Here is a 24,433-nt window from a genome sequence, read left to right as displayed (position 1 = left end):
GATTAACTTCAGCTTCTCAATTTATGGTGTTAGGCAATGTAGATGGAGATGGGTTGGTGCTCCAGTAAAGCCATAAATATATCATACAAATACACTCAGGAGTTTGAGAGAAAACAACTGGAGACACAAAGCACAATACTACATAAATGAGAGGGTTGGTTTGTTCTGTAGCCTACAGGCAATGCGCGTTAATTATAAACGTGAATTCACATCTCTCCTCAGCCCGAACATCTCAAAATGCCAAATCGGGCGAATTAATCATCAATGCACTGCTTTTATTCCAGCGGGGGAAAATCTCTATGCTTGTCGGATACAACCCCTTTACTGAATTCACCTTCAGCCAAACCGAACTTGAGCGCCTCTCACTCTGAAGATCTCAGTTTAGGAGGAGTTTGTGACTCCTGCTGCTCTCCAAAGACCTTTACCAAAACGCTTTCCACAACCTGCGAGTGCTGGGTCGAGCGGTAAGTTACTGGGACGCGCGGACACTTCAGTCGTGCAAAGTTCCAGTCTCTTTCCCAAGTAAACACTTTCTGGGAAATGAGCCAAACTAACCGACAGTTATCTTGTAACACAATTTGGACAGGGGGGGAGAAAATACAGACGCGCGACGTTGTGAGCGCTCCCAGCATGGCGCAAAACAGTGAGGAAAGTGCGCTCTATGTCACCAAAAACTCAGCGGGGAACGGTGCCGGCAGGCTGAGAGAGGCAGACAATGCGGACCAGAACACTTACGGATCCGGACACGTTCATGCGCTCGCCTGTGACATGGAAAAACAGTGCTGTCAAACAGCTGCTGCTCCTCGGGAGGAGTTGTTAAACGCTGACTGCCGTGTGGGCGACAGCCGCTCTTTTTCTGCCTGCGCCACAATCTCAGAAACAGCCAGGGAGCTCTGCAAGGCTGTGTCCGTGTCGCTGGGACTGGCCATGGAGTCCAACGAGACGAGCGACATGGACGCTGCTCTCCCGCCGTGCGCTGCGAACGAGCGCATCCGGGGAGAGTACCTGTTCGGAGTCGGAGCCGTGCCTCTGAGCTGTCCCGGATCCCAGGCCGCCGTCACCGAGTACAAGTGCCCCGACCGGGATGACCGGCCCCTGCACGGCCAGAAGCAACTGGTGGATGTATTCAAAAGTTCAGAGACGGCTGCGCGTTTACGACATCTCTCCACCACTCGGACATGTATGGACGAACAGAACTTCACATTGTGCAAGACTAATGACATAACTTCGGAAGAGATAGATCATCTGGACACAGCGCGCGCTGCCTCTTGCCCCTATGCCCATTCTGCGCCAGGCAATTTGGCACACTTCGGCCAGACGGCTGCAGAGAGGCCGTGCCGAGTCTACAAGCCACCCAGCGAAGCGAGAGACTTCGGGGATGCCATGGAGAACAAGTTCGCTGGTTATCAGCCAGAACAGTACAGCCTGAGTATCAAATCTGAGGACCCTGAATCAACCGGGGTGTTGTGCGGCGCTAATTACACTTTCAATGACAAGTATAACTCTCAGTTTTGGGGTTCGAGGCAGATGATGAACGCACACGGCACAGGAGCCAACATCGCCTTATGTAATCCATATGACAGGAGCGTGGCGCGTCCAGAACAGTGGTACCCTGGCGGGATGCTGAGGCCGCCCTATCCCAACTCCAACTACGTGAAGGCTGAAGTCGGGGAATGGCTCGATGTCGCCTACAATGACGCCAGGTAAGCTTTTATAATAATTGTAATAATAATAGTGATGATAATGATAATAATAATAATAATAATAATCTGTAGACTATCTTTCATCATGTGGTAAAAATTGGGAGCAGAAGAAGGTGATTTCCTCTGACAACAACAGTTACAGTCCGAGCCTGATCTAATGCCACAGTCTGACCTTAATCTGACCTGAGTGTGACCAGTCTGTCATCTGTGGATTTACTCCCACAAACATTAGATATGTTTGGTCAAGTGTAGATGGACAATCTGCTGAGCAGCAATAGGAACAAAATGCAACCCACAAATAGATGTATTTAATTTTGACATTAATCCTGCTTTTTAAAAAAGTCTTTCTTGCAGTTTAATGTTTTTTTTAATGCATTGTTTATTCTACAGTAACTTTTTTTAAAATTTCGAAACCAAATGTCAACCAGCACAGATTTTTTTAAAAATCATTCATTTTCATCACATTTTCTACTGCACAGACAGAGATGTTTTCAGACTACTTTCAGTAAATTCCCTGTGAAACTTCAGCTCATCAAACTGAGCTTGTGAAGCAGTTTTATACAGATCTCTTAAATGCATGTGCAAGCTGATTTCAGGTTTGTCTATTTAAAATATGACTACATTTTAAAAGAAGTTCCTGCAGAGTGTTTGGGAGTGGGAACAAGATACGTTCTTCCATGTGCGTGTTCCTTTAATGTAGTTAATTACATTTTTTAATTTAAAACCACTATAAAGACATGCTTTATTAAGGTCAACACTGGAACAAAAAAAAAAAAAGATTTCTTAGACATTGAATCCATAAAGTTCTATTCAAGAACATTTTTAGCGTTGGAAGCGTGTTATTTCTGAATGCACCCCATGAAAAAAGCACGCATCACTGAAATGTGCTCTTTGCCTCCACACATCTTGTAAAAACTGTCTCTTGTAAGAGAATATTGTCACTGATCTCCTACATTAGTTGATCATTTCCCAAATGTCTCCAATGGTTTGGTATGGATTTTGAGTGTCGCACCCTTTGATATTCACAAGACATTTTAAGTCATGGTTGACTGTCAGCCGCAAGGCAGCATGTGTACACTAGACTGAGGTGTTGTGCAGCTGACGTCATAGTGCCCTTTCTCTGACTGTCTGTGAGTTCAGTGGGCTGGTGAATGATTGAGGAGTATAAAGGAAGCAAAAATCAGTTGTTCTTATATGTGAGGACAGTGAGGTATAGCAGCACGGTCTGCCCGATCTATTGAGCTGTGATCTAACTTTATCTGCTCAAGAAGGTATAGATCCAGAAACATAGTTTGCCTAATAACAGAAGATGCTCTTATGTTAATTTGGCTTTATTGAATATTTTGACTGTACACAGGGGCAGGAAACGCTGAGAGATGTGTGACAGAGTTCACCAGCCAGGCGTCAAACCATGGTGGAGTCATGGTGGTTTGATTGTGTGCAGTTCAGACCTGTTGCAAGATGTCCACATAAGTGCACAAGCATAAAGACCTTGGAGTGCTGGGGGATCCAGCTTCCCCTTGTCTCAAGTCCTGCAGCTTGTTCTAGGAGGCAGTTTTATTGAATTATCTGAACAATGTTGCTGAATGAAATCCAGAGCAGGCCTGTGATCTGTGCCTGCTCCAGATCTGAGGTTTACTCAGCAAATCCAGAAACCATGCGGAAACAAACCTCTAAAGGTTTGAACTACCCCAATCTGAGTTTAAGTTAGTCCCATCTGTAATGTGTACGCACATATCATACAGCTGTTTTGATGTTGTTCCACATTTTTCCATTTAGCGTGGCTTTAAAACTGATTAAAACACAGCACGTGACCATGATGGTTGCTGCATTGCTGCTCCAAGGACAGGGAGACTTTAAGGACAAATGAATGGATCGGTGCCTAAATGTTGTTGTAATGATGAGAAAACCCCCTGCATGTAGGAGCTCCATTCTGAAATTCCTTTGGTAATAGCCCAATTAGAGAAATTGACTGTAACGAGGCTCATCATCTCATGAATCCAGCTGTTCTTGGATTTTTTTTTAGAATAGACTGAAAAAAGTTAAATGAACGACACAGGCTACTGTAAACACACTTCAGCTGCAGTGATTTGCTGCTCACTTGCAGCAGGTTGACCTCTGCTGCACGTTTTTCTGTCACCACGTTGATTAATATCTTCTCTGCTGGAATGAGCACCTGCTGCATTCCCTCTTCTGTTTGCTGATGAATCAGGCCTGGACTGAAAGATTGTATGCCTCACTATTATTTGCAGAAAAAATACAGTTGAGTAGATTGAATATGCTTGTCTCACCTTGTCTAAACATGTGGAATATCATCCGTGTGTAGTTCACCACAGAGTGCGGTGCCATCAGAGAACACATCAGTGTGTTTTCTTTATTTTGACCACTTGTGGCAGTGAACCAACACAGCTGGCTGAAGGTATGTGGCCTGCCAGCTTGAGTGTAGTTCAGTTTTGGTTAAAGGAAATTCAGAAACTAAGGCTGAAACCCATCTGTCACAAATCTGTGAGCCACGTCAGGACGATCCTACTGACCGTCAGAACACTTTAAAGAAACATTTGAGTTTTTCTCTAACTTTGAAATGTTTAAAATCATTTCTAACGTGTGATGATGTAGTTTGTGTTCTTTTCTGCTCTTTTTTTAAAAGCATGGCTTTGTTTACAGTCTCCTGCACTTTGCACCAGTTCGGACACCAGGGTTACACACACATGTCATTTCCTGGAATTGTTCTCCGAAAGAGTTTTTCATACGATTGCTTTAGGCGGCATGAGCTGTACTTAAACCTTTTATTTTAATTGTCTCTCTCTCTCTCACACACACAAAGACACACACACACAGACACAGAAGTGATGCATTTATCTTTAGTAACCAACCAGATTTAGAGAATTTTACATTTTTGTTGTCTTTCGCAAAGAGCAGAGTGAGAAGAGGACCTCGCGTGCGGAGTGAAGTGAATATCTAGAGTGAGAGCACATCACTTATCTGTGAGCAGTGAGAGAAATGTGCAGTTGAGGAATTCAATGACAGAAGCTGCTCAGTGATAACCTCAAATCTATTTACAACCCTATAAAATCTCACGCTTGACCAACCGGTCAGTCGTCTGACCAGAGAGGGACTGCATGCCATTACCTCACTGTAAGTGAAAGCATTGGACTCTGCAGCTCAAGCATACAACACTGTACACACAGTTTCCAGAATGAAACGAGGAAAACACACTCAGATCAAACAAGCTGAAGCGACTCTGTGCGGGAAACAAGTATTTCAAACAGTTTGATATTTGTCTCCTCAACAGTCACGGTGTCCCATGCTAAATATAGTAGACACAGAAGAGTCCTCTGCATTCATCATACAGCATTGTGCTTGGTCAACAGCTTAGATTAGATTTCACTGACCTTTATAGGTATGAAACATCAGAAATAGTAAAGACCGGAAGCATTTATCTGTCTAGGGTCAGTGAGTGTAACTGGCAGTATTTAATTTTATCTTGTTTGTCTCATGTATTTATATTTCAGGAACACTATTATTCATGTTAAAATAAATGTACATTACGCAATTAATATAGCATCACTCGCACTCTAATGGTGTTTTTGTTTCTAATGGTGAAGATTTTTATATTTTCTCCAAACCCCGACACAGAGTGTGAAATTGCATTCAAAAAGTTGAATGAGTGTAACATAAAAGCTCCACACAGTCAGACACCGTCTATCTGTTAAACTCCACTCCTGAAACTACATCAGGATCTTTCATTCCTACATGCTTGTAAATCCACAAACTTCCAGGTCACCGGACTGGTGTGTCTTTGTTTCTCCACACATAAATACCACACTTGATAAACAGTTTCTGGTACCAAGCAACCAGGAATGAAACTATTAACAATGGACAATGAAAGTCAGTATATCCAGTCACCCATGGCTGATTTAAAACTTTAATTACGGCACATTGAAACTTGATTGTCTCCTTTTTACAGTTCTCTGGTCTGCTGAACTAGAGATCTTGATTTCAGTTGGACCGCCTGATGAAATAACTAATTTTTATTATAAGTGTATTTGTATATTGAACAGCCTCACAGCAGTGTGCTGTATCCTCTGGACTGCACTAAAGTTTAATGGGATAATTGTTTATGCCTTCACAAACCATTAATAATCCTAATCCTAATATATATTTCTCTAAAATTGAAAGGTAACACTAGCCCTTTTTAAATTTTTTTTACCATGCTTTCTGTCAGAAATGTATTGTTTCTTACAGTTACCGTCCTGTGAGCTTCATGCTTTCAAAAACCAGATTTATTGTGGTTTGTGTCGGCCTGGATAATTAACCTGTTACACTGTAGTTAAGATGAGAGAGAACCTGCAGTGAGATGTGATTAAAAAAAACCCGTTGGATGGTTAGACATGCATAATTATGGATAACAGTTTAACAAAAAAGGGAACCTACTTCTTAACACACAAATATGATTAATACAAAGTGTAATTTGTACGTCACATCGTAGCTCATTAACAGGTTCCTTTGCTGATCTGTGCCCACAGAGGGCTGGCATGCTGATCTTGATGGGGGTATTTTTTCACATGTATTGTTGATGGATCCCAGACCGCTTAAGAATTCTGTCACTATTCATCACCTCAGCTCTCATTATTTAATCGACCGTCTCATTTCATTAGCAGCCCTGATTGCAGGTTTCATAGCTTATTAGTGTTATGAATGAAGTCAGTCAAGATAATCTCCGTTGTATTATAGTAAGACTAGATGCACAGCATGATTCATTTTGATTCATTGTAATTTCACTTTATCTCTCTGAATTATTTTGTCCTGTCTCGCCTAAAACAAATCAGAGCACGGTGGAGGTTCTTCAGTTAAGCTTCATCCTTGTCTCTTTTACACTGAACCTTGATATCTGAGTTGCACGTCACTGAGGCAACGTTATGTCTGAGTCTTTTCCAATGTCTCGGTGTTCAAGGCTGAAGCTGGGCGCCCATCGCGCCCCCTTACCCCAACCCCTTGGCCGTGGCGTTGGCGCTCAGATCTTTCCCACACCATCCTCAGTCATCACACTTTCTGCCCTCTTTAAATCACTCACTGAGAGGCCTTGGCACGCTTCAGGGGAATGAACAGTAACTGCTTTGTGGTTACAGTTTGAACAGTAGTTTACAAGTAAACAGCAATTATGGACTTGGTGGTAAATGAGTTCAAGGTTTGGCCTTATTTGTTCCAAATTATTTCACAACATAATAAAGCCACACAGAATAAAAGATGTTGAAAATCAGGACAATGAATATTAAGTGGCAGAGATCACACGTCCAGGAGGGGGAACATCAACAATGGGTTCCAATTTAAAATAGATAAATAAATAAATAACGATATTAAGATATAAAATATATCACAAAGTGAGCAACAATCAAATGTCAGTCATCAGCAGAGATCATACATGAGTGTCCTGTAGGTGTTCATGGTTTATATTTGGTTTCATGTGTTTGGCTGCAGGTTTGAGGCTGGCAGAGAGCACATGTTCCCCATGGAGTTCTTCTTCCCACCACAGAGGATGTGCCTGATCTGCTCAGACGAGGCGTCCGGCTGCCATTACGGCGCACTCACCTGCGGCAGCTGCAAGGTTTTCTTCAAAAGAGCCGCAGAAGGTAAATCTCTGGTGTCCTATACATCAACACCTGTTCAAGAGCGGCTAAACCTGCTGCCTTTTATCTCAGTCGCAGCGATGCATTCAGATTCTGTACATGCAGGGTTTTACATTTTTGATCATTCAACAGCACTTTTAACTACAAGTGACCTCTGGTTTCTGTTCACGTAGGCAAACAGAAATACCTGTGCGCAAGCAAAAACGACTGCACTATCGATAAGCTGAGGAGAAAGAACTGTCCGTCGTGTCGGCTGAGGAAGTGTTTTGAAGCGGGAATGACTCTCGGAGGTAAGCTGGATTCTGCTGGTCAAAGAAAGTGTATTTGATTTTAGCGTTGTGGTATATTTTAGCATCACTAAATGTTTTATTAGTATTACTTGTCATCATCAGTTGCATTTCACTGCAGACATGGCATGAGTGCAGTATGAACATGCATTTAAAATATATACATTTGTGCAGCAGGGGCCATAATAAACACTGTGCACTGCATACTCTATGGACAAAGCACACTACTGAGAAAGTGAAGTCCCGAAAAGTGAAACTATTAATGGTTTCCCAAGACCAAGTACTTTATTCTCTCTACACTGCACATCTTGCCGGGCTCTCTTCAATTGCAGCATCATCACAATAGGGGATGTTACTGATAATCAAGCCCCTGACTGAGCTGCCATGCAATTTAGGCCTATTCCATTCACTTCTTCTTACTGTCACCCAGACCTGTTCGTCATATTAGGCTGTAAAGATTGACATGTAGTGGACTAATTTTAGTCCTGTGTTCAATTTTCACTCTCTTCCATTTTCTCATTCTGTTAACGGTGAAAATTGTACTGGAGGCACAAAGCTGACATGAGGCATGTGAATTAAAGCAGCAGACATGCTGGCAATTTTGCCACCAGTCACTGACAAACCCATGGAGGGAAAATGTGATCTAATGCTGTGATTGTAAGTAAAAAGGCACACCTTTTCTAGTTGTGGCTAAAAGGAGCCTCCTTTCACTTATCTTCTCATCCTCGACATGTACAACGTAATTCACTTGCGGCATTTCACGGGAAATTTTATGAGAATCATTTGTGGAAGCAGAAAAATTAGACATCTGGACTTATTATCCTTGATGTTTTTCACTCAAAATACTTCCAAGCCAAGTCATGAAACACTGGAAGAAAAAAGAGTTTCTCATCCCACTGATTGGATTTTTCGTTCATTTATTACAAAACTGCAAATGTATTGACAGTTATACCAGGTAAATGACAAACTTTCTATCTTTAGATCACATCATGAGGATCCATTATTTGCTTCCCTCCTTGTTTTTGGAAACGCTGAAGAGAAGCAAGAGAGTCTCTGAATCTTTGCATCCGTTCAAGACTGAAAGGCATAGTTATTAGAAATCGCTTGAAAGTTTCATTTTATCATTTGAATTCCATTTTCCTGGAATGTTAATTACATCCCCAAATAGAAACTGAGCGAGGAGGTTACTGTTGCCAGACCGCAATAGCAGTCTCATTTTGCAGCGAACTGCAGGAAGCTCATCTGCACTTCTGCGTCTTGCGCTTCATTGATTTATCGTACCGTCTGTCGCACTCAGACTTTTCACAACTTAGGACCTAAACCCCTCATGTTCTTGGAACTGGATGCTTGATTGTGTCTCTAACTCAAAGTACACACAAAAGCCACTTTCCATTTCACTAAAGATAAACTTTTATGTAATGATTTACACAAGTTGCCATTCTCCCTCACCTTAGTGGAAAAAGTGGAAAAGACAGTCCTGGCATCGCTCCATTGCCAGTTTAAATATATGACTTATTCCAAACAAGTTCTATGTTTCTAATGTAGTCATAAAGTTCATGTCATGAAAAGAGGAAATCTCTTGAATGAATGACCACAGCTCTCCAGCTTCACAGCCACAGTTAAGTGGATACTTTCATGTGGACTTTGTTCTGAACTCTTTTGTGATGAGCAGGCTTGATAAGAAAAAAAATAAAAATTTGTAGTCCGTCCATCAGTCCTCAATTTAGCAGCTCAAATGTCCTTCTCCCCAGAGAGTCCCCTGACTGCTCCTGGGGGATCCCAAAGTGTTTTTAAACCAGTTGGAACCCTGCAGCGTGTCCTCATCCGTCCCGAGGTCTTCTCCCAGCTTGTAGTCACTTCTACCTGCTCTAAATGCAAAGCAGTGGTGCATCAGTGCTGAAGTCCCTGAGAATCACTGAACTCTCAGCACTTTATATTACAGCTCAGCCACAGTGGGATTATCATGGGGTAATGCTTTGGTATTACACTAACAGAGTAATATGCACTGAGAGTGTATCAGTAATATGAAATAATAAAGGTAACATGAGGGAAGAGGAGCAAGGCCTCTAATGACAATGTAATATTAGTGTAATATAAGCAAATCATTTGAACCATTGTTTCCTCAGCGAATCAGTCAAAAATATGCATGAAATGTCAGAAAATAGTGAAAAATGTTTGTTCTTCAGACGTCCTCATTCGTCTGACTACCACTCCAAAGCTCAAAGCCAACGAGTTGGTAGAAATGATATCAACCAGAAACCAGCAGCACATCCTCACATTGGAGAAGCTGGAACCAAAGAACTTCTGGTATTTTTTCAGAGAAAATCACCAGGTCAATCGATCATCAAAATAGTTGCTGACTGATTTTCTGTCAATCACCAAATTCATTAATCAAGTAATTGTTTCAGCCTAAGTGCTACAACAGGCTATTAATGATCAGTCAGGGTGTTATTCTCTCAATAATAATGGACCAGTGTAATCTTACTTATTGTACTTTTTGTTGATTATATTTTATTTATTATTTATTTATTCTTGAAGATGTAAATAATGCTGAAATTCACATTTGCTTTGAAAGAATACTGTTGAATTCTACATCAGATACCATCATTTCTCACATGAAAACACATACAGTGGAGCTGTTTGCTCCTCGGTTATGGTTATGTTTGGAGTTTAAGTAGAACCTTTAGGACAAAGAGATACAACAAGTTTTGCATTTTCAGCCCTAACTGCTTTTTTTTTCTGTTTCCGACTCATGAATGAATGATATTTCATAGACATGGCCACATGTAAAATGTCAATATCATCCCATTATCACCCCAAAAGACTTTTTATACACAGCTCTAATGTAAAGTGCTGCCCAATGTGGTTGCTGTATCACTCATTTCACCTTGTGTAAGTTTAATATTCCTCCTAAATTATTAAACTTATTTTCAAAGGAAAACTTTACATTTGAGTGTGTGTCTGGATTGTGCCTGTTTGGTTAACTAAAGTAGTTAACCAATCTACTACTAACATCTTTAAGTAACAGCTGACGTTGTGGAGGTCTTTCTCTTTGTGTCCCACTCTCTCCCTCATAACCCTGCCAGAAACACAGCTTACATTGGTGAGCTAATGTCGTAATGCCATCTACCCCGGACACAAAGTGGGATCTGTAAAGGCACACATTACAAAAAGGCATTTCAACAGGAGGACAAATTGCTGAGCTGACGGAAGAGAGAGTTAGGATGAAAGATGGTGACCGTAATGATGATGAGAGGTGATGACACTGACACTGAGCAGAAAATGTCCAGTGAATTTTAAGTGGAAAGTCTGTAGCTTATTCGTTCATTGTTCCTCTGAATGCAACCTGTGAGTGAAGCGACGGCTGTGCTTGATTTCATTGTTTGGATGTCAACCTCCTGTTTACACTGGCTTCAACTCCAGCATGGTGATCTTAAGGTTAGCTCAACCCAGCCTATTTACACTGCACTCTGCAAAGATCAGATGGCTGCCTGTGTCACAACTGAGAATCCCAGGGAAGAGTTTTTAATTAACCATTTTTATTTGAAATGTTTGTCATTGGATCAGACATCGAATGTGAGACTTTTAAATTATCCTTCTTATACAATTTGCAGTTTGCTTTCAACCCTGCTACTTTTGAGAGAGACTTAAGGCGTGTCTATAACTGGCAATTCAATATTTATCCAACTGAACTGCAAAGCCAGCCGCCAGTTTTAATGAGACATTCTCCACACACAAACTTCAAGAGGCATTTGCGAGACAATTAACGGTTTTCACAGTCAGTCAACACTGATAAGACGGAAGAAAGAAAAAATACTTCGCCTCATATATCTTGATTTGGCGTTTATTTGTAACCTCATAAAGCTGAAACATTAATTGTCAAATGGCTGAGATGACACCTGTTTATAAGGTCTTGTTGTGTGCCCCTCTTTAACTCGTCTAAGCTTGACAGAACAACAGAAATGTCTGTTCCTCAATGCACTCAGCACATAGTCACCATCTGTATTTGTCTGTCACTCAGTCTGCAGCACAGCTGTCATTCTGAAATGACAGGCTTAGCTGAAGTTCAACAGTTTGCAGCTCTGGTACTTGTGGAAATAAAACAGTCAGTTATTGTAGTGCAGTCTTAAACCTGATCGTTTAAGAACCAAATGTATTTGGCAGCAGTTCCGCAGAACAGAATCATTCCAGGCTGATTGTATTGCTGCTTACTGTATATGACTACAGTCTGCTCCATTAAACCAAAGACCTGCTCCAATTTAGCTTGAAAGTGCAGGTTGTCATGTCGAGCAGCTGCCTCGGGAGTTTCAGCATTGTGTGGAAAGAAATTACAGCTTGGTCATTGGATTGATGATGGGCGTGTTTGGGGGCATTTTTCTTTCTCTTAATCCTTACATGCTTTGTGCTGCATAGGGAAACAGATGTGCAATGCAAATATGCAAGATGTAGTGAATGATATAGTTCATGGATATCTTTTCAATGCTGCAAAAGCCTCTGGGGCAAAAAAATGTAATAACAGGAAAAAATCATTCATACATCTTCGCCACCAGCAAGCTCTCGCACATGATGACTACAGGGCTTCCCATCAGATGAGGCTCATCTGTTCGGAGAGTTTTCTTTCAAATGGAATATGATTCAATTTCTTCAAAGCTATTAGTAGATCAGTCTGAGTATTGTTGGCTAAAATTGATATTTCTCTTAAAAGACTACTTAAAAGCCACAGTTGCATTATGGGATATTTCTAATAGATGATCTCAAAAGCAGAATTACATTCATTTGGTAGCCCAAGTTTCCACTGATGTTGAAAGGACAAAATAATTACCCATAGTGTGTATACCATATGTTCAGTGTAATTGTTTAACAGATCTGGTGGAATGGAGGTTGAAGACCAGGCTTGCTTATTAAATGGTTGTGTGACAAAATAACGTAAACATAAATAGTCAAAGTTTAAATTGGAACTTTTTTAGAAATCAGTTGATTGCTTGCTTTCTTGCTTTTGTTTGTAGCACGTAAGCTAAAGAAGATTGGGCAACAGAAAAGCCCTGAAGAGGAACATCCTGTGCAGGACCCTTCAGAGGTTGTCCAGAACATCTCTCCTAAATCAGGCCTGAGCTTCAATTCCCAGGTGGTCTTTCTCAACATCCTCGAGTCCATTGAACCCGAGGTGGTGAATGCAGGACACGACTACGGCCAGCCAGACTCAGCTGCCACCCTGCTCACCAGCCTCAACGAGCTGGGAGAGAGACAACTGGTCAAAGTGGTCAAATGGGCAAAAGGATTGCCAGGTAGGACATGGTCTGGTCTCATATGAGCTAGCACACCTCTGACACAATGAAATGGACCAGATCTGGTCACATTTGTTAGCTGTGGCCCTTTAATCTGACCTTTCATTTTTGTCAGATAAGAAACATATAAAATGAGTAAAGAAGTAGAAGTGCTCATAAACCAGGAAAATGTAACCATAGGGACTACAGCCGATGGTATAGCTTCATTATTCCCGAAAATTCAAGAAAGAATCTCTTCTCTCTTCCTACCGGTTATTAAATGATTGACAAAAATCTGAACATTGGAAAACCAGATTATAATATACAAAACATCGACTGGGAACCTTAAATATGTGGAGCAGGTGTCTGTTCTGTGATTACCTGAAGAGCTCCTGTGTTGGTACTGTAGCTCATCATGAACGGTTTTCTCTGTGGAATAAAGTGTCACAATTTACATAAAAGCTGTAGGAGGAAGGTGCTCTAATGTGTGCAGACCAACCCACATGCCTGCAGTGGCAGAAGAGGGACTCTTGCCCAGGTTTAAGTATTAATACCACTGTGTGTGTCACAAGTCCTGCATTCAGAATTTTACTTGAGTAAAAGCCCAAAAGTATTAGCATCAAAGCACTCATATTATCGGATTATAATTATTGATTAATTCGTGTGTGATGATTAATTTAATGACTTTATACAGTTTAATATATAATAACATATGTTAATTATATTTTGTATGAATAATTGGAATCTGCAAAGTAAGAAGTAACTGAAGTTTTGAAATAAAAGTAGTGGAGTAAGTAGCACAATATTTGTCTCTAGTGGCAGAACAAGAAACCTCAGGTGGAGAGGAGCTGGAGAGCAAGAGGAGGCCGCTGAGAAGGTTAGGGACTCGCTGAATCAGGAGAGACAGGCAGCAGTGGGATAGCTATCTTATGAGAGGCTAGCAGGCTTGAGGTTAGCGGGCTGAGAGGCAGGCCAGAGGCTAGCAGGCCGGGGGGCAGCCTCTGGGAGGCAGGTCCAGCCTCCTAGCCAGGAGGCCTGAGGCCAGGCGACAGGGAAGCATGCTGAAGGCTAGGAGGTCTGAGGTCAACCCGAGGGAAGTGCACTGCAGGTCTGGGAGCGGAAATTTTAACATGCAGAGGAGGCTGGAATGGCGGGCACAGGAGAAGCAGGTTTTGGATCAGGATTTTCTTAAAACTTCTCCATGAAGACCGAAACAGCACACTCAGGGTCTCATTTCCAGATGGCAGCGAGGCCTTCCAGGAAGCCTGGCTCTCAGATTAGGAAAACTTCCATAGTGACTCCAATCTCGAGTCAAGAAACTAGCAAGCAGGGCTGGTGATTGTCTGCCAGGTCCGTAACCAGCCAGATCATACTGTCATGCAGGTGTGTATGAGGCAGCATGGAAAAGGACGCAAATGCAGACAATCAGGCTGGCAGGAAAAAGATCAATGCATTCTTTGTTGTAAAGCACTTTGAGCTGCAATGTTTTGTATGAAAGACGCTATACAAATAAAGTTTTTAGTTATTATTATTATTATTATTATTATTATTATTATTATTATTATTATTATTATTATTATTACAGTCAAAGGCAGCAAGTCCAAACAGTAGTGACAGAGGATCCACAGGTTAACAGGTGCAGGTAAAGGGTGCAGACAGGCTGGCAGGCTGGGACAGATATAGGTTCAGGATCAGGTTGAAGAGGCTGGATCGCAAAGGCATGATGCAACACTGACCATCTGGCCACTGACTGCGGATATGAGGATGATATAAATACCATGGGGGATAGTTGGGGAATGAGAAACAGGTGAGCAGGTGAATGAAGGAGTCAGGTGACTGAAACAGGTGGGAAAACCTGAGGGCATCTGGTGGACAGGCGGAGAATGACAGTGACTGCAAAGCTGCAGGGGCCAGGGGAGCGTGGCTGAAAGGAGGGATGGAGAGGCAGAAATGAAAACAGCTGAGGCAGCTGGCAGGATGACGTGAAGATTTATTTCTGAAGCCGTATTCATGCTGATTGATGCGTTTCAAAGTGCTTTACTTGTATGACTGACGCTGATAATAAGGCAGTAAAACAGTCTGAGAGTGATAACTTCTATTTTGTGTGCATTAAAGTGAGATAAACCAATAAAATACAATGAATCTGGCAAATGAAAACATTTAAACAAGATGAATACAATAAGATAGATAATTAAAAACAATTTAAAGAATGGCCATAAAACATTCTAATCAAAAGCCAGACTAAAACGTTTTTGTTTTTTTGTTTTTTTATGTTTAAAGATATCAGCACGGCTCTCAGATCATCTGGCAGATTGTTCTAACCGCTAACCAGAGCATAAAAACTATAACAGCTGGAACAGCTGAGAGACTTGTCGCCAGAGGACCAACAAGGACATTCTGGTTCATGCATTGCATGAGTGTCACACACATGTCACACATGTCAGGTGTAGAACCATGAAGTGCTATAAAAACAATTCAAAGAGTTTTAAAATCATTGAGAAAACTGACAAATGTGAGGACTTATGATGTAGTCCAGCCTGCTGGATATAGAAGCAGGTATATGTCTCTCTGTTTCAGATGATGAAAAGCAGATTTGGTGACACTTGAATTTCAGTGAAAGTTGTAAAAAAATATAATAAAAATAAAAAATTAAGTTTTATGTTTTATTTTGAATACACTCTCAACACTGATAGAGTGATTTAGGCACAAGTGAACCAAACCTAACAGACTGGGTCATCAGACAGACTTGACATGACAAAGTCCAAACAAAGAATCCAACAAACATTAGACCTGCATGTTGTAGAGGTTAAAACTGGGATGACAAAAGGTTCTGTGCAAAGGAGGGCGTCCTGTGTCCTGTGTGGTTACTCTGTTAGAGTGTGTAAGATATATAAATTAAAGATGGGAAATAAGAGGAAAACAATCACTCTTGTATAGACGGGTTTGACAAAAATGAAAAAGGAGAGGACAGCTGGAGGCTGACACACCTGGCCGCCGGCCCGGTCTCATTCCCAGAACATCAAATATAGACACTGTGTCCCAGTGGACTTTTTCACCCCTTATCCTACAAAACCTTCTTCTTAGCATTTTGTCATATATGTATTGTTTGCCACGAACAGTTTACAATTCGTTAGATGAAAATTTTGTGACACCCAGACACTGACATCTGAAATCAAAGTGCATCAGCTGGTCCTGTGTCATCACGAGGCATGGCCACATAAAGCTGTGTATCATCAGCATAGAAGTGAAAGAGATGCTTGGCGCCCTGATGTTACTACCAAGGGGCTTCATATATAGATGAAAAAGCAGCGGCACTGCAGTTTTTTGAGAAGTAATCATCTATAGACACAAAGAACTCTCTTAGAGAGACAGAGTAGGAGGCAGAATAATTAAGAACCATTCGAGAAAGGCCAACGTGTTCCCTCCGTCTGATTAAAACGAGTTATTTTGATACTCAAAAGATTTTGGGTGGAGTATCACATTATATAAGTAATCTATGCTGCCAAATCTTTGTCTGCAGGTTTTCGAAATCTGCATGTGGATGACCAAATGACTGTCATTCAGCATTCATGGATGGGGGTGATGGTGTTTGCCCTGGGATGGAGGTCCTATAAGAACGTCAACGGGAGGATGCTTTACTTCGCCCCGGATCTCGTGTTCAATGAGTATGTACAGCTCAACTGTGTTCTCTGAAATGATTTAATCAGGGGCTGACTGTATGCTGCGCTCCTCATTATACGTATAGAGAGATCGCCTGGACACCAATCTCTCTGTCTTCATCTCTTTCTTTCTCCATCATTCTCTCATTTGCTTTCCTGAATGCACAAACACAAAGACATTTGGAGAATTTTATAAATGTGAAGTAGCAGTGGCTGCAGGCTTTTTAGGACCATGTTCATCCAATTTCTGCCTCAGGTGCTCTTTTATTAATGTGAGATTAAATTGAGGCGCATTAGTTTTTCAGCATTCAAACTCTCACATCTCTGGTGAGTGAAGCTGATTCAGATCTGAATGTTAACTCATGACAGATGCCAGTGGTAGTGAGGTCAGTCTGAGTGTTGGGGAGGAATGTTAATGTTATAGATTTAGTTATATGGAATATTATTGGTCTTTATTAGTACTATCAAATGTTTACTGCCATAGGTTTGTGAAAGTGTGTAAGTTGATCTGTAACTCACTGGTTACTTCTTTATAAACCTAAAAGTATCTAATGTTAGTGTAAACTAATGATATACTTGATGCAGGATCTTTTACTTATTATATTTTTAGCATAATATATGTAACAGTGGCACTATTTCAGCCATTCTCCCATGCATTCATTATTTCTGAATGCTTTATGTATAATGCTGCTGTTCATCTGCCATAACCAATCAAATGTATGTGTTTTCCCATCGTTTATACATTTTATTATTTAGATTTTACACATTTATAGGACTGATTTTAGAGCTTTCCAAAGTTTGGCCCTGATAAATACTGTTCATTGCAAGCTTATACAGATTAAGAGGCCAAACCTACCATGATAGGTTTAACTAAGGATGAACTAAGACATAAACCATTCATATCTGTCCCTTGATATGTTTTGTTCTTATGCAATCTACAGTATTAGTATCTTGTAGCAGACCAAAAAACCCCAGTTAGAATTTATATTTATGAGTTGACTGTAACGAGAGGGTTAGAGTCGCAGCCTTGGAACTGGAAGGTACTTGGCTCGATCTTGAGCTGGCAGGAAAAATCTGGGCAAAGTGAAGTAAATGAGCAAAAAAACCCAAACTGCTCCATGGAAGCTGCTCAGTGGCTGAAGGACAGTTGTGGTTAAACTGGGCAACCCCCAGTATGATGATTGTTTTCATAATTTGCAAACAGGGAACCTGCACAGAATAAATAAAGCTTAAAAAAAGCAGTTGTTGAAACTGTCCAAGCAGCCAAGTGTCAGGAAAAATGAGAATTAACTAAGAGCAAAAGTACATTAAGCTGTTTGCATTTAAGGAAAAGGATTACATTTAACAAAAGGAGCATATTAATTAGAAATAAATCAATAATGCAGAAGCACAGCAGAACATTTGATCACATTTTATTTGTCACAATGAACTTGATCCATGAAGCAGATCACAGTTTAACACACTAAAGTTGTAAGTTTCAGGTCATGCCTACAAGGAAATTTTCCGTCTTCTCCTTTCCATCACCTTTGCTAAAGCCAAAGTCCACCTCTTGGAAACTAAAGAAGAAAAAGTTTGATAAAGTGAAGCAGGGCTGGTGGAGGCCTTATGACTCAGAAAGGTGGATAATTCAAGCTGTTTGAAAGAAATGTGAGGTAAAGTGTTAATGGAACGAAGTGCTCCATGTCATCTTTTAAATTTGCTGCTTACCATCTTCTGCCAAGTCAAGCCTGTCCTTTGAAAGGGCTAAAAACCCCAGCACAGTCATCGTCGTAATTGGAGACTGAAATAAGGAGTGAAACTGTTGGGCACTGAACGAAAAACACAGATATATCTCACCTTCATAAAACCCCATCGCAATCACATCAGACATACATTTACTGTATCTGGTTTACTTTAACTTCAATAACAAGATAGGTTTCCATGTGAAAGGACACAGCCAGCAGTCAGGTGCCTTAGCTTAGCATAAAGACTGGAAACAATTATGGCACGTTACTATATAGCCTTGTAAAGTAGTGAATTGATATAACATGTAATATGTGTATTATAATAGTAAACTTAAGAGGTGTTAGTTGACAGATATTATTAGCTTCAGAGTGAGCCAGGCTAGCTGTCTCCCCTTTCCCAGACCAAGTCATATACAGCTGCATGGCTTATTAAAAGCAGGTGGAGCAGCTCAGTGTACAGTAGTTCTGATGAGTGTTTGGAGGTGGGTGTCAACTCGGCAACAACATCATCCCCACTGACCTTTAACCCCATCACCAAAGTTTGTTTGTATGAGCTTGTCCGGAAACTTTGCGACAATAGTATGCAACCTGGATTATATACTGGTCTGTGTATGTTATACAGTCATATAACCACAAATCTGAAACTCAGCATCCATTTCCAGAGAGATGGAGAACATTCAGCTCTATTTAACTCCATTTCATTTCTCTTTTGCTTTCAATTTGAGCTCTCTCCTGTGCTCTGGATTGTAGAAATGTCAGTACTGAATTCATTCCTCACATCTGCCTTACTTAACCTTTATCTTCACGACCTTTATCTTTTTCCTGATTCATAATAAAGGCAGAATCATTTCATACTGGAGGAGATGGGGAAACTTTGTCCCGCTCTTCTTCTCCCAGGCTTGTTGAAGTAACTGAACATCGTTCAGGCGCTGTGAACACGACATGTCCACTCACCTCTTACAGTGTCAGAATGCAAATGACTGAAACATTTTGCTGAACTTTAAAGCCAATTATAAAGGAAGAGAGGCGAGTGTAGCAGAATCGTGTGTTTATGACATCTTACTGCAGATGTCAAAGATCACACAGATCAGGTTATTCACTGTCAATGACCCCCCCCACCTCATTAATAGACACGGATCTAACCTCTGACTTTCTTTGCTCTTCGGCAGTTATTCAATTCAGAATAAATGTCCAAGGTGTAAAGCCATTTGTTCTTTGTCTCCTCCAATTTGAACATTTCCATCGTTTCACATTTCTCGTCCTGACCTTTTTTCCGTCTGCAGACATCGGATGCACATCTCCACCATGTATGAGCACTGCATACGGATGAGACATCTTTCACAGGAGTTCCTGCTGCTGCAGATCACTCAGGAGGAGTTCCTCTGCATGAAGGCCTTGCTTCTCTTCAGCATTAGTAAGTACTGTCGTGTGCACTGAGCATCAGCAGGTCAAAACACGCAAAACACAAAACTGTTTCCTGTTTTCGCCAGTTCCAGTCGAGGGTCTGAAGAGTCAGAAGTACTTTGACGAGCTGCGTCTCACCTACATCAACGAACTCGATCGCCTTATTAGCTATCGAATGACCAACAATTGCTCACAGAGGTTCTACCAGCTCACCCGGCTCCTGGACTCTCTCCAGATGGTGAGATTCACTGCTTCTAATGGAAGGGAAAATTGGGGCTATGGCTGAATTGTTAGAGTTTGTAATAGTCGAAGTCATCAGAGTACTTCTATGAATTAATTAAATATTTCTTGTCCGTACACAAATAGCTGCATTCAAGCAGAATCTGATACCTTAAAATCTAATATCACAGTAATTTCAGCTGTGATGCAGCTCTTTATATTTCATGCCGTGTTTCCTGAGTCATTGTCAAAGCACTGCTTGTAGTGAAAATCCTTCAAATGATGTTATTAATCTGTGTGTTTCTTCTGTTTCAGACTGTAAAGAAGCTCCATCAGTTTACATTTGACCTTTTTGTCCAGGCTCAGTCGCTGCCCACGAAGGTCAGCTTTCCAGAGATGATTGGAGAAATAATCTCAGTACATGTACCAAAGATCCTGGCAGGTTTGGCGAAACCAATCTTGTTTCATGAGTAGAAGGATTTTTTTCTTTCTATGAGTGACTCATCTTTGCTGCCTCCATAAACTTAAACAAAGGTACTGTTCCCCTGCACCCTCAGTCTAATAGCTCTTAGCCTTGTCCTGGAATCCTTTTTTTTTTTTCCTTTTTAGCCATAATTTAGATAGTGTGTTCAAAACTATTAAAGCTTTTATCTGAAGCACTGCAAGGCATCATCTGTTGACAGCTCTGCTATTTGACTACAGAGTTTGTGTTTTCAGCCGGAGCAGAGATGCTACTTTACATATGCAGCAAGTCTGCTAATCATTACGACATCAAGCTGAAAGTAGCAGGGTTAACAACACAAGTTTCACGTCTGACCTTCATTATACATACACTTGACAGGGTGTTCATGAAAACTATAGAAACAAGAGACAGCCCAGAGAGGAGCAGTGGATCACAGGAGCAAAAAAACACTTTATTTCCTATCAACTTACCAAGATCTGTTTAGTCTAAGTGCTGCCTTCAGGTGCACCTGCTAAGTTCCTGCTTGTGAAATTGAGAGTGGTGAACACAGCTTGAGGGGCGTTTAGGTGCTTAAGTGCCTTAAAATCAGAATTGTTTTAAAAAAGTCTCACAGTTGAACTTGCAAGCTTTCCAACAAAAGGAGTAAAGTCCTGAAATCCCGGCATGACTTTGAAGTGTGGCACCGTTTTGTGTAAAATGTGACAGTCAGCGTGGATCAAGCATCCCAGCTGCAAAACATGAACTTGATGTGCTACGTTATACTTTGTGCACCGTAATATGGTGACATCAAGTAGAGCGCTGCTTAGTGATATGGAAATCCAGCTATACAACACAATACAACCAGGGTTGCAGAAAATTCCCTCCCAGTTGTATTTCCTCCCTTTTTGTGTCGCTGACTTACTGCACACTCAATTGAGGTGGTTCTGGCAGCAATCCAAGGCATCAGCAGTATATCTGTATTTCACTATTTGACTGTCTGACAATAAAAAAAAAAAACTTCTATGCATGACTGTGTTCATCCAGTATGCACTTCAAATCTAAATGTCTGAAGAGTAAATTCACAATGAAGCCAAAGGCTTATTTACCTTGTCTGTGGGAAGGACAGCGGTCAACATGACAGGTCGTGTCAGGTTGAAGGACAGGTGTTTTGTAAGAGTCGATCATGAGGTTACACACTGTTAACCTGCAAACACTACGTTGCCCTTGTTTGGCTGAACCAGAGCTGCTCATTCGCAGACATCTCCAGAACGCACTGCATGCTTGTTGTCGCTCTGCACCTGTAACACTTCTCGTCACGTAGGCAGCAGATGTGGAGAGCTTTTTTCTTGATGTTACTAATTTTACAGCCTTAACTTATAATTATGTTGTGTGTAAACTTGTTAAAGCAGACACTTGAGTTGTTAGTAAAGAGGTTTTGATGCTTTTTTTCCTCCACTGCACAGCGTCAAAGTTATTGATGATTCAATATTAAAATGCTGACTTCACAGTCCAATCTGAAGGCGACTTCAATAAGCGATTATGAGTAAATTTTATTCTTACCAAATCTGAGTGAATGTTTTAAAAATACATTTAAATTCATATTGAAACTTTGCAGAAATTGCCACAGAAATATTACTATCTCTGTAAAGATTTATGCTTTTAGGCAGCGATCAACCCCCTTCGGATTATATTTGCATTTACTATAAATCATGTAATGCAAAGACATGTGACTAATTACAAGCCAGAAGCCAAAGATGAATTGATAAAACTACATCAAAGTCATCAACCGTAACGCACAGCAGCAAGTGCCGAGTGCACAGCTCTACACCCGTCCACCATCGCTGCTAGACATCATGGTGTTGACAGTGTCGTACTGTGAGCAGCAAGTTGCAGCAGCAGGGAGACTTGTAGGGACACAAGGAGGAAAACATGGCACCAAATACAGGCAAACACCAAATGAGAGTTTGATTCCGAGTGCCAGAGATCTTAGGTTAGAGCAGTAATGTTCCAGCAGGACGACAAACAGAAACTTACAGCCAACTCAAAACTGGAAGGGCTTCAGATGTAGATTGTTAAAGTCCTTGACTGGCCCTGCCAAACCTCAGAGATGAAAACCAAGAAAAAATCTGTGGAATGCCTTGAAGATAACTGATCACAGACGCTTGAGTAAAACTTTTGAAAAGCATGATGTAATTGAATTGAATACTATTTTATTTCATTAAAAAAAACATAAACCAAGCTGGTGAAACACAAGGCACTTTGTACACACAGCTTGGCGTACGCGATGCAGAGCTTAAATCAGACCGAAACGATATCTTTCCCCAAATGAACGTGTGTCGTACTCTGCACCGTCCGGTGATTTTCAACCATGTTTTCTAACTGTAAATGCGAAACTTTTTAACAGTTCCACGTTCTCTCACAAGCTTGTAGGTGCATGAATCATGTGTTCGTAGAAGTGTGCGCACTTTGCCGCTGTGTTTTCAGCTTTACGGAGAGCAATGCATGGACAAGTTTAGTGACATGCTTTGTGTATACTGACTGATGATGTCATCATTGTTCAATGCATGGGGCATCTGTCAGAAGGCATGACGGCATTTTGTTGTACAGTGTACAGTGATGCGTTGACCATGGCAGTCAGGTTCACATTTTTTTGTAACTGAGCTGTTTGTAACTCATTGATGAACCTCAGTGGAGCATTTAGAGTACTTTACTTCATCTGCATAAATGAATGTCTCCATGTCTTTATCCTGTCTTTTTATACAATATTTGCTATGTGAAAAGAAATGGGGGAGGAGAGGCCATCCAGTGGCTGTGGACAAATACAGCTGATCCATGAGACGTGACCCCACCACAACAGCTAATTATAGCCCTGACACTTGAATACATGTGTCTGCTGTCATTTGAGAAAGCAACGGCTAAGTGTAAAGTCCAAACTACGCAGAAGCCTAATTACAACGTGATAAGTACCCAGATTGTGTTCATTTACATGTGCAAAAACAATAAAAATGATTCGGAGTGTCTGTGTTTTAAGCACATAATTATCTTATGCAAAAATTCAGAAACAGACAATCAGCAAGCCTTCTTACATTTCCTGAATGCACTGTGTTTTACGACTGTTGTTACAGTTAAGATTTTACTCTATCCTTCAAATTAATGCTGGCTCTAAATGATGTCTTTTTTTCTAAGCTGTTTTAGCTTTATTATGTATTCCACATGATGCCATTGCCAGTGCCAGATGATCATGCACGTCAATGATAGAGGCCCCTGTAAATTCTTAATACTAATATGATTTAATCACAGCAGGCTACAGTGTGTGCATTCTGTCAACTGACAGCAGCTGGTGTGTGTCCAGTGTACTGCATAATAACCTGGTTCTTTGTACATGCTACAGTAACTGTATATATTGATTAGTTTAATGTCTGTTTTGGTGTCCGAACACTTGACTTTTAAAGTCAGCTCTTGTATGATTTATACCTTTTGTGACATGTGTTTTTCAATATGTGTGTTTTTCAAAGGTGTAAAGCTGCATCATCTTTTAAAAGGCAATTAAAATAATTCTGACTCTGAGGACGGCATAAGAGTTTCATCATTACCTCCAAGTAAAGGTTATATCTTTGAATGAGATATGCAGGGAACAACTCAGATTTGAGCCGTGCAAAGGCTTTACGGCTACTTAACTTGCACACGCTGCACTGTTAGTTCAAAAACAGAAAAACGATTGAACAATTATCAGGTGGTGCATTCCCAGAGTACAGCAGGAGGGGAAAAGAGCAATTCAACATCAAATACATGTTTAATTCAGGTTAGACATCCAGTTAACTGTATGCTTGCTTCAGGGAGAACACACATTCTTTTGTTCTTGTGTGTGTGCCCCTCATTTGTGAGTTCTGCGCTTGGCTGCATAATAATGAACTGAAGTTCAAGGTCGTATGAATTGGCATGAAATCGGCAGGGGAATTTCCACCGGTCCCTGAAGTGGGCCAACCAAGTCCTCTGCTGAGGCCGGTACAGTAGCTGTTAGAAATCCATGCACAAGTTGTGAAAGGGGCGCAGAGAGGAGGCAAGGCTCTGACTGGCAGTGAAGGTTGGAATGTGGTGGGAGGA

At 41.0% G+C, this 24,433-nt stretch overlaps 1 protein-coding gene across 1 annotated transcript; it reads left to right on the top strand.

Annotated features, from left to right (window-relative positions):
* The first annotated feature begins 393 nt into the window (after positions 1–393).
* Positions 394–23,905, top strand: ar (androgen receptor). The gene is made up of 8 exons (XM_076750612.1): positions 394–1,703; positions 7,182–7,333; positions 7,504–7,620; positions 12,624–12,902; positions 16,402–16,546; positions 19,548–19,678; positions 19,755–19,906; positions 20,203–23,905. The coding sequence occupies exons 1-8, from the start codon at positions 541–543 to the stop codon at positions 20,359–20,361; spliced, it is 2,298 nt and encodes a 765-aa protein (XP_076606727.1). The 5' UTR covers positions 394–540; the 3' UTR covers positions 20,362–23,905.
* Positions 23,906–24,433: the final 528 nt, after the last annotated feature.

Source organism: Chaetodon auriga, chromosome 15, assembly GCF_051107435.1.
Source record: "Chaetodon auriga isolate fChaAug3 chromosome 15, fChaAug3.hap1, whole genome shotgun sequence".
In the NCBI taxonomy this organism is placed as follows: Eukaryota; Metazoa; Chordata; class Actinopteri; order Chaetodontiformes; family Chaetodontidae; genus Chaetodon; species Chaetodon auriga.
Note: the sequence above shows the minus strand (reverse complement) of the source record. Positions and strands in the feature narration are given on the sequence as shown.

Excerpts from the sequence above, each read along its gene's own strand:
- ar (XM_076750612.1), top strand. The coding sequence starts at position 541 with ATGAGCCAAACTAACCGACAGTTATCTTGTAACACAATTTGGACAGGG. Across the intron at positions 12,903-16,401 it reads ATGGGCAAAAGGATTGCCAG|GTTTTCGAAATCTGCATGTG; the intron begins GTAGGACATGGT and ends CTTTGTCTGCAG. Across the intron at positions 16,547-19,547 it reads CCGGATCTCGTGTTCAATGA|ACATCGGATGCACATCTCCA; the intron begins GTATGTACAGCT and ends TTCCGTCTGCAG.